Source organism: Vanacampus margaritifer, chromosome 3 (assembly GCF_051991255.1).
Source record: "Vanacampus margaritifer isolate UIUO_Vmar chromosome 3, RoL_Vmar_1.0, whole genome shotgun sequence".
Classification (NCBI taxonomy): domain Eukaryota; kingdom Metazoa; phylum Chordata; class Actinopteri; order Syngnathiformes; family Syngnathidae; genus Vanacampus; species Vanacampus margaritifer.
Window position 1 is genome coordinate 2849215 of NC_135434.1, and position 11003 is coordinate 2860217.

An 11003-nucleotide genomic window follows, 5' to 3' on the forward strand; every position below is an offset into this window, starting at 1 on the left:
ATAAAATATTTTTGTACGAGTTGTGGCAGTTACAGTCATTTGAATTAAAAACTGCTCATTTAATTTATTTAGTCTTTTTTTTAATGTTCGATGAGGCTGTCATCTTACAGAATAGATATACAGTACTACAAGAGTCAGGGGGAAAAAAGGTAGAAATGCCAGGCCATGGTAGTCATACTAAACAGTCAGTACCACAGTCACCCGGATATTTATTGGCATTTTTTCCATGCCGCTGTTTTATTTTAATCAAATATAAGAATCACAGTGACTGTTGCAGGCCCAGCTGCTGTTTTGCCACCCCGGCAAGGTTTAAACAGAAAATGCATGCAAACATAAATTGTATTAAATACTGCACATGAGTGACAGTGTAAACCCCTAGATGGCAATATTGCCTAATGTTTTTCTTGCATATCCATATCGTCTGTTGAAGGAATCGAGAAAAAAAAAGCCTTCCCAATTCAACGGCTATGTAACGCCATCCTTTCTGAAGTGTACCCAAAACTTTTATACTTACTTGTAATACTACTCGTATTTGTTTTACCAATTTTAACTAATATAATAAAGAAAACTGCACAATCGATGAACCTCAGGTTCATTTGATTTGTGTTGAATTAACTACTGTATACTTATCTTTTGTTTCAAGTACTTTGCTGCCATCTTGTGGCTATACGCAATCAGAACCACCTTTCAGGTAACTCATTCCAATTATTCATGGGTTTTCCCCAATAGACAGATTTCTCTTCTGAATTACTAACAGGAAGAATAAAAATAGGAGACAATAATCAACACCGGTGCATATTTATTGAAAAAAAAAAATCAATAATTACAGATAGAAACAAAGGTTAAGGGTGTGAAAATTCCGCCGTGTCATCTGCACTCCGAGGGCTTGGCTTGTCTTTTGAGGGCAGTGATCCGGTTCCTCACGTAGTCCTTGATGCCCTTCCAGGAGCGCGTGGCCAGGGCTTGCGGCTCGGCCTCCAGACAGCGCAGGCAGTCCAGCTTCTGTGGCACCTTGTGGTCTCGGATGAGGCACATCATGTGCCTCTCCACGGCGGCGACCTCTGTGTCGCTCCACTTATGCTTGCTGATTGGTGAACCAGCTGAATGTGAAAAAAACAAAAGTCAAAACATCATCAAAAGATTGGTCAAGACCAGGCAAAATGATCACACGGCAACTTTCTTACCTTTTGCCGGCCGCTGGGACGCGGTTGAATTGGTCGCGTGTGTGCCAGACAATCCACTGAAGGACTCCGCGTGCTCCCATGATGCAAATGGCGGCGCTTCTCCACACGGTGATGGTGCAGCGTTTAGGCCTAAAAGATCATTAAGGAATGATAGTTACATTTGAAAATAAAGAATTTCTTTATCCGATCCATCATGGAGCCAGAGATGCTTCACTACTTCAATATGTTCTGAAATGAAATTTGATGTATAGAGGCCTCCCCTAAATTACATTAATAAAAAAAAATATATAAATCGAATCAACAAATTCACTGCCATTGACGGCTATAAACGTCAAAAATTAATTTGAACTATTTACACTATTTTAAAAAATTCCACTTTTGTTAACAAGAGTATGAAAACCTACATTTTTTTTATTGTACATTTAGAACAGATATTAAATTTGTGATTAATCGTGAGTTAACTAGTGACGGCCCAAATTTTAATCTTTTCCTTTTTTTTTTATTCATTAACTGCCATTGACGTCAAAAATTTATTTTAACAATTTCTATTAGTTTAACATTTTTTTTCCCACTTTTGTTAACAAGAGTATGAAAACCTAGAATTTTTTATTGTACATTTAGAACCGATATAAATGTTGTGATTAATTGTTAGCCTAGAGTTAACAAGTGAAGTCATGCGATTAATTACAATTTTAAAAAAATAAGCGCCTCTTGCCCCAAATTTGTAATAATGTTTTTTAAAAATGAATTTATGACAGTGAATGAGTTAAAAAGGGGGACAATACACATAAAAGCCCCGTCACACTAAATTAAATACGTAAAATAATGAATTACATCACGTATTAAAGCCTCTGCAATAAATTATATAAACGCATTCTGACATTAATTTTATTTCAAATCTAATCAGAATTAAAATGACAAATACGCATTTGTATGTGCTAAATTCTACGCAAATAAATATAAAATAAATTAAAAAGTCACATTTTACTCTGATTAAAAATGAAATGGTAAAAATGTATTTGTATATATTAAAGCATTCACAAAGAAGAAATCAAATAAATTAGATTTCAATTACATTTAGAATAAAAACAAAAAAAATACAACTACTGTATACACATCAAGGGCTTCACAGTAAAAATAAATAGAAAAAATTAATAACGTACTCGGCTCACTTCAAAAATACTTCCTTGGTACTAACAAGTCACAAAATGGCAGCAAAGCTCTACTTTATGACCCGCCTCAACTTACTTCTGCATTATCGTTCCTTGGCACCAAGATGCCAAAAGATGGCGCCAAAGCAATACTCTTGATTGAGCACAAAAACATCGAATAGGAATTACCAAACATGAGCGTTCCAGAATGGATGGATTTGATTATTATTATTATTTTTAATCACAGAATATATAAATCGCTGAGTAGTTTGGCATCAAACGGAGTCCAGTCAAACGGGGGTCCTCACCTTCAGGGTCCAGGCCGATGTCCTTCAGCTCCACCTCGATGTTATCTCGAAGGCTCTTCACCCGATTGTTGCCCCCCAGGATGAGCTGCGCCTCGGCGGGCTCCAGACTGATGAGCTGCAGCATGGCGGCGTGGTGCTTGCGGATGCCGGCCGACGTCAGCGCCTCGGGCTTCCGGACGCCGCCGTCTTTGACGAACATCTGCACGCAAATGGAGCCGCGGTAGGCGGTGAGCGTGTGCGGCCGTCCGAACAGGAAGGCGTTGTCGGCGGGGACGCCGCAAGCCTCGCGGGCCCCCGCCAGGCGCTCCAGCGTGGACAGGAAGTCCGGCTTGAGCAGGATCGGGACCATGCGGCCGCACTTGGAGCGGATCTCCAGCCTGCTGAAGACTCGACACATGCTCCTCTCGAGCTCGCCGACTAATAAGTCCAAGTTGTCCTGCGGGTGAGGCTTCTTGACTGACTTCAAGGCGGCAAGCGGTAAAGAGGACACCTCGCTGGTTTGTCTCCGGTTGAAGAGAACTATCCGAGCCAGAATCACCCTGGCCAGAGCGTCGTATGTTTCCGCCGAGGGCTGTGCTCGGAATTTCTCCTCGGCAAGAAGGTAAACTTTCTCGACGTGGAAGCTCAGTCTCTTCACGTCTTGGGCGTCCGGCACTTTCTCCCTGGATCTCCTTTTGTTTTTCCGCAGAACCGACAAAGCGCCCGAGGAGATCATCTTAGCCCACTGCTTCCTGTGGACAACCAGGAAGTTCTTCGCCGATTCGGCCAGGTGGAAGTCTCTGCGCTCCAGCGCCCTCTCCTGGACGATGCGGCACACCTTCTGGAGGGAGTAACCCAGCTTGATGGCCAGCGAAGGCGCGCTGTACGTGCGGCCGGCGGCGTCGTAACCGGCCAGGACGTTGACGGCGGCCACCACGTGCGGGAAGCTTTCGGGAACGAAGAAATCCTCCAGCCTCCTCAGCGGCGTCCTTTGCCAGGCCTCCAGGACCAGCCGAGCCATCTGTCGCAGGTTCTGCCGCATGTACTCCTGCCGCTTGCTGTCGGCGCCGTACTGCGCCAACATGTCCTCGCCGTAGTCCAGCAGGACGGGCTCCCTGATGATGAGGCGCGTCACGTCGTCGTAGATCATCTGCGACAGGATGGCGCGGAAGCCGGCGCTGATGCCGAGGTCGCCCATGGTCTCCAGGGCGCAGCGGGTCTCCACGCGTACCTGCCCTACGCGTGCCTCGTCGTCCTTCTTCTCCCGCCGTTCCGGGCAGCGCTTCATGTGGCACGCCAGGTTCCTCTTCATGTACAGGCCTCGACAGTGCAAACAGTGCAGGAAGTCCTGCGCCTGGCCCGTCTTCTTGGGTCTCTTCCGCGCTGCTAGCTGCCCCACGCCGGTCCTCAGCACTTGTTTGTTGTGCACGTAGTTGCCCTCGTTGATGAGCTGGTTCCACACTTTCTGTCTCTCCCGGGAGCCTTTGGGGAAGCGCAAGGCGGCCGACACTTCCTCCTTGTGACTGTGTTTGTGTTCCAGGTGCCTGGACATCTTGAGGACAGCCTTGGAGCAGAATAAGCAGTAGTTCCGCCGGTAAACTCGCTTGCAGCTCTTCTGGCTTCTCTTCATTGCGGATACCTTGACAGAAAAGCCAATAAATCGAAAGTCTCTCATATGTGACTTGCTTAACTCATTTTCTCCCCAAAAAACGACATGGTCCCAAAAACGTATTTATATGTTTTTTTTTGTTTTATGCTAGAGCATAGAGAAGGCTTTGACGCAGCCTCTGACCTGAAGAGGTCGCTTAAAGCAATGGCAGTTATTTCAATAAACAACAGCAACAGAGTATAAGAGATCAACCAGGGCCATGATGGAACAAGCTCTTCTTGTCATGTTTTCACCAGGAATGTGATTATTGATGAAATGGAAACAGATAGAAAATATGCAGTTGCTCAGGTCTAAGTAACAACCAATCACAGCTCAGCTTCAGAACACAGGTGAGCTGTGATTGGCCGTTGCCTGAGCAACTGTGATGTCATCTTCAGTCGACAACAAATGGCAAAACGGCCACCCCCTGAGAGGCATAAAAACGGCTGGATTTTGCAACATAACTCACGTTCCACAAATGCAAAATTCATCAAAATGTTATGTTTAGCTCTTTGACTGCCAGACGTTTTCAGAAAAGGGATGCCGTGGGTGCCAGCCGATTTAAGCATTTTTGACTGATCTTTCAAGGTCCACAGAAAATTATGTGTTTGGACTATGGAAACACACATATTACCAAATGAAAGATTGGACTCTCATCTTTCATCAGAAAAAAAAAAGTTTGTTTCTACCTTATTCCGTTTTTCAGTAATCAACAATAGAAAATGGTTAGTTTCACCTCGGTTTTGAAAAAAACGTCTTTTAACGTCTTTGGCACTCCTCCATAGGATTTTACTAAACGTTATTTGACGTTTTTGGCAGTCAAAGAGTTAGACTTGTGAGGTCACATATACCATATTATTGTCAAGAAATGTTTCAGGTCGACTCCCCCTGTAAACTTATCAAAGTCTCCCGGATGTGAAGTCATTTGAAACTGAGCGCACCTTCACGTTCTTCAACAGGCTCCACTCCGTCTTGGCTTCTCGCGGTGAAACTCGGCGTGGCTTTCTCGTGCCGCACGGGGACACGCTGGGGCTGCGAGAGGATCCGCTCGAGGGGGGCTTGATTTCTTCCCCGAAGTCCGACAACGCGTCAGACACGTCGCTGTCGTCGAAAACGGAGCTATTGTCGGTAGATTCGGCGGAGCGTTTTCCCTGGAGGAAGATAACAGCATCACAGTGTGAACGGCTCCAAAAATGGTCAAAAACTACAAAGGGTTGCTGATTTGCACAGTCGTGCCTTGGACTGTAGAGTTTAATAAATACAATTTTATATTTTCGGAGAGTGTTATCTGTATTATTTTTTTTTGTACTGTTGTAAATTAATTTTGTTCATGATAATTACTGAAATGATCTTTTCTTCTCTATATAAAAGAAATCAAGATGTCCGGTTGTAAAAATTAATAAATAAATAAAAATAATAATAATACTGTGGCAAGTTAGTAGAATTTGCATCTGACGTTTACAGTCTAAATGAGTTAACCAAAATACTAGAAATGTGTCCGTTTGAGCAGAGAAGTTATAAAACAATTGAGAAACACATGCAACATGTCATCCTACAAGCGGAGTTGCATCCTCCGCACACGCCCAGTCTTCTGTCAGGTCCTCGTCCTCGTCCTCGTCTTCGCGATGCTCGTCGTCCAACGGTGGCGGTGGCGATGGGCCCTCTGACGACGTGCACCACTCCGGCTAACAAAAAAGACAGCATGCGTTTGAACGCTGGCGTGAAATCAGGAAGTGCGTTGGATGAACCGCCTACCTCGATTTTGTGTGCCGTCTCGCTTTGGCACGGCGGCGACCCGTCCATGTGCGGAGGCGACTGAAGCGACAAGAGTTTGACTACATCAACATTGTCATGTGAGGACAATGAGCAATAACATCAGGTTTAATTGCCTGGGCGGCCAAGTGGGGCGACTTCTCGGCGGCGTCGTCTTCTGGAGGCAATGATTCCAGCTACATGGGAGGGACAGAATTTAGAAGAAGCAGCCGCACGCACACACGCACACAAAACACTCACCAGTTGGTCCAACTCCGACAGCTGTTTGAGTAAAAGTGAGCGCTGACGCAAAACAATAGAACGTTTTGTTACCCACTAGGAAAAAGGGAGAAGCATTTTTTATGAATTCATTGTGCAATCTCAATGAGCTCCAACACGAGAGCTGCAGCAATAATAGTGTTATGATGTAAAATAAAAAGCGCCGCCATTTTCCTCACCGGTGTTGGAACTGATGCATCTTTATCAGGATGATCAGAGTCATTCAAGGCTGCAGGGAGACAAAATGTAAGTTTTTCTACATCAATATGTTCCTAGAGTACATTTAGAAAAAAGTGACCTAAAAAAAAAAATATATATAAGTAAATAAAGAATTACCTCGACAGTGCACCGAGTCTATCTGCTGAGTTGCCACAGGGGGAGCCGTTGAGGTTTGGCTTTGAGCGGCAGACACCTCGCTGCGCTGAAAAGAACCTGAAGATGAGGGTGACTGAAAAGACAGCTGTGTGGAGGAGGAGGAGGAGGAGGAGGAGGAGGAGGAGGGCATGCCGGATGGCGGCGCACAGCTGGTCACCATTTGGGCTCGATGGCCGGTTTGCAGTGATCCGAGCTTTTCTCGGGCATCCATAGGCTGCGGCGGGGCAAAGGGCGCACTGGCGAACAGCGAGGCGGGTGACACATGGCTGTGGATGTGCGACATGGACGCCAGCGTGCGCAGGAAGCTGTCACTGGGCACCTGTGGGTGGCTGTAGGGCGGCAACGGGTCCCGGCTGGACTGTGTGTTGAGGAGGGGGCTTTGCATGGAGACTGCAGACCAGTCCATCTGGCTTGCCCATGCCTGACTCTTATTCGCTGTCATGTGGTCCATTGTCTTCCATAACCATCTGACTCCTGTTACCTAAAAGACCAACAAACAACAAATCAATAAAATATAATCACCAGAACGCACTTTTATGACATTGGAGGAAAGTTCATTCCAAAAATATATGATAAAGAACAAAAGCAAAGTCAGTATCAGAAGCTTTTAACTCTATTCCATTAAATTATATTAAACCAAATACACAGATGATCATTGCTTAAAAATAAATATATCGTTCAAAAATAATCATCTCTGTTTTTTTATAGCCTCATGAAACCAAGTTATCAATAAAGTTGGATTTTAATTGAAAACATGCAGGAATACCATCAGTAGTGCTGTTATTTGTTATTTAAAAAAATTAACTTGTAGAGCAAGCCTTTATTATCAGTAAAGTTAAGTGGGGATCAATTAAAATAAAACACGAGTTTATTGTGGGTGGAGAAACAAAGAGACCCTGTTTCGAGGGCTGGCTTTTTATGCTGGTTAGCATATTAGCTTGACCGGGCTTTCGTGGTCCGGCGGCACTTGCCGAACAACTTGGCAATTAATAAACGTACTGGTAGACTAACATATTTGTAGTTAATGACAAATCAATTTAAAAGAGAAGCAACATACCTGTAAAATGCACCGGAAGTTTCACTGCTAGCAACATCCAATGTTTGTCGCTGTGTAACCCGGAAATGAATAAGAATACTTCCGGTGAGCGGTCGAAAACCTGGATTTGCTATTTATTTTATTTTTTTATTTGATCATTTTTACGTTTGGAGCTGTACTTGTATCTTTAAATTAGAACTTAAAGCCACATTTAGGAATTTCAACAAGGGTTACTGTTATGGTTTCAATTTAGGGTTTTCAAACCAAAATTGGGGCTTTAAATCAGCATTTCAAACCTGGTTTCAAATTTGGGTTGGGTTTTCGGGCCAATATTAGGGTTTCAAATTAGGATTTCAAGTCAGTGTTACGGTTTCGTGTTTGAGTTTGAAATTGGGGTTTTAAGACAGGGTAAATGTGGATAAATGTCTGTTTGTGCGTGAAACAAAGGCAACAGCAAACAAAAAAGTACATCCAGTATTCCATCGGGGAGGGCCATTCATTCTTCATGCGCTCCTACTGACGAGTGCTTGCCCATCATACACTAAATTATTAAACCAATGTTCACACTTGACCTGCTGCTCACACTCTGGCCTCCTGGCACCACTTAAATGGAAACCCCCAGCACAGACATCACCCACAAATGCCCCGTCTAGAACTTACGGCTAGGCCGCTGGATTTGTTTACATTTATACATTTATTTATTTACAACCAGTATAAATCTATGTGTGGACATGAAAATGTTTTTGGGAGAATGGCGTACCAAACGAAAGGGTCAAGCTATTTTTTCCAGTCATGACCTCTTGGGACTTTTTGTAGGTCTTACTTCTAATAGACTTCTTAAGTTGATGTTCGAAGGGAAACTGGCTGTGGGGGCAGACTTTTTAAATAATTCCAGAGAGTGCTAAGGAGTAAAAAAGGCCACCATCATGTGTCTTCTTGAGACTTTTTTTGTGGGTCTACTCAAAATAGATATGCCTACTCAATTCTATGCTGCTAAAGGAAACTGGCTTTTTGAATTTTCAAATATCATTTCAATGCGTCAAACTGAGCAAAATTGGTCTCTTTAAATCAAAATGGCATCTTTTTTTTGTGTGTTTTGGGGAATTTGTTTTCGGAGCATGTTTGTAGTGTCTCCTCATAATCTACATGCCGACCCACTTTGGTGTTGCTAAGTGAAAGTGGCTTTTTTTGGGGGGGGCTGACATTTTGAATACAATGTCAGATGGTGCAATGGCCCGAAAATTCGAAACAAAAATAGAAGAAGGTCCAAAATATAATATTCAAAGAGTTGCCATGAAAAGCAAACATAAACAGACAGCAAACCAAGCGAGCGTCAGCGACGTCTGCGAGAAAACCCCTCTGACAAGCGTGTAATGAGCCCGTGTGAGCGTCTCGCACCGTTTCATTGTGTCTTTATCTCCTCTCGCTCAGCTGCCCGCGCTAAAAAGCAGAAGAAGAAGAAGAAGTATAACGGGCTGCCGGTTTGGAGCAAATTACCCACGCTTATTTCGCAACAACACCCCCCTTGCTCGCCCGACGGGGGGGGGCCGAGCCAGCACCAAATTGTTTCGCCGAGCAAGGACACACGAGGTGTGCCAACGCGTCGTCAAAGGCTGAGAAGCAGGAAGCGGGAGAAGACATTTTGCCACTCCAGCGGGAAACGGGAAGAAAGGGGGACGCCGGAACGTCTCCCGGGGGTCCCGGGGCGAGCGTACCCCTCCCCACCGCCACCTGCCGAGAAGCTCGACGGGGGGGGGGGGGTTCGCTTTTTATTTTGGAAAGAAAATCTTCCCAGCAGCCCGGATAGAAACGTCGTACAACGGCGCGTTTCAGCTGGGGGAGAGCTTTTGTGCTTTTTTTTTGGGGGGGGGGGGGGGTATAACATAGATAATTAGCATAATCACTTCCAGCACAATGTGGAGCCCATCAAATGCTACTCATTCATTGGTCAACAACATTACAGTGGGTAGAAAAAGTCTACACACCCCTGTTCAAGTGCCAGGTTTTTGTTATTAACTCATTCACTGCCACTGACGGCTATAGACGTCAAAAATTCATTTGAACTATTTCTATTAGTTTAGCTTCCCCCCCACACACTTTTGTTAACAAGAGTATGAAAACCTATTTTTTTATTGTACATTTAGAAAAGATATACAATTTGTGATTAATCGTGAGTTAACTAGTGAAGTCATGCGATTAATTACGATTAAAAAATGTAATCGCCTGACGCTCCGAATTTTTAATAATCTTTTAAAAAATTATTATTATTATTAATTCTCTGCCATTGACAGCTAAAAAACGTAAAAAAAATAATAATTTGAACTATTTCTATTAGTTCAAAATTGTTTCCACTTTAGTTAACAAGAGTATGAAAACCTAGAATTTGTTATTTTACATTTAGAACAAAGATAACATTTGTGATTAATCGTGGGTTAACTAGTGAAGTCATGCGATTAATTACGATTAAAAAATTTAATCTCCTGACACACTTAATTTTTAATATAAATTTTTTAAATGAATTCATGGCATTAAATGAGTTAAAAACAATAAAACCAAGATCAATCTTTTTTTTTTTTTAATCGACAGTTAATGTGACCTATAACCTCTGCAACTCAATTAAAAAAAAATCAAGGAAGGAAGTACTGTAAAACAACTGAGATGATGTTGCATAAGTGTGCACACCCTCTTATAACTGGGGATGTAGCGAAACGATCCCATTCAAACTCAGGTTAAATGGGAGCTAGTGTCACACATCGGCGACATTTTACATCATCTCTGATGAATCCCATATAAACTTTAGATGCTCTAGTAGGCTTTTTCTAAAAAAAAAATTGAAGACTGACGGTTTTGTGCTAATATTGTTCCAATTCACATGTTTCCCCCCCCCCCAAATTCACCTTCTGGTTAAGGAAACACAACAAAGCTGGAACATAGAGATTAATTGAGTTTTACTTTGAAATTGGCTTCAAATATAAAGACATAAATTCAGTTCTCACACTCTTTTTATATATTTTTTGCCTGTCATCTAATGTGTGTGGAACATGGCAACAAATGATCATTTTGCGTCATGAAAAAGCGAGTACAAGGGATACCAAAACTTTTTTTTTTAAGAAAAAATTAGCCTTTGCAACCAGTTTAACCAATTGACATAAAATCGGTCATACGTGGCGGCCATGTTGGCAGGGGCATTAGCTTAGCTCAGCTTGGTGATAAGAGTGTCCAATCTATCCATTCATATCTATGGCAGGTGAGCTAAGTTTGGATAGACTTTAAAACTTTTCAGCGTTGACA

The 11003-nt window shown here is 43.1% G+C and overlaps 1 protein-coding gene across 2 annotated transcripts; it reads right to left on the minus strand.

Moving 5' to 3' along the window:
- Positions 1 to 782: 782 nt before the first annotated feature.
- On the minus strand, positions 783 to 7805 carry LOC144048511 (uncharacterized). Of its 2 annotated transcripts, XM_077560577.1 has the most exons (12): positions 7734 to 7805; positions 6834 to 7157; positions 6638 to 6722; positions 6481 to 6530; positions 6284 to 6358; positions 6160 to 6219; positions 6026 to 6085; positions 5827 to 5955; positions 5212 to 5421; positions 2644 to 4261; positions 1185 to 1313; positions 783 to 1100 (listed from the first exon to the last, which is right to left on the minus strand). In XM_077560577.1, exons 2-12 carry the CDS (start codon positions 7125 to 7127, stop codon positions 868 to 870), a joined length of 2943 nt encoding a protein of 980 aa, XP_077416703.1. In that variant the 5' UTR covers positions 7128 to 7157; positions 7734 to 7805; the 3' UTR covers positions 783 to 867. The 2 variants fall into 2 exon arrangements, with proteins under 2 accessions (XP_077416703.1, XP_077416702.1); XM_077560576.1 differs by having other exon boundaries at positions 6638 to 7157.
- Positions 7806 to 11003: the final 3198 nt, after the last annotated feature.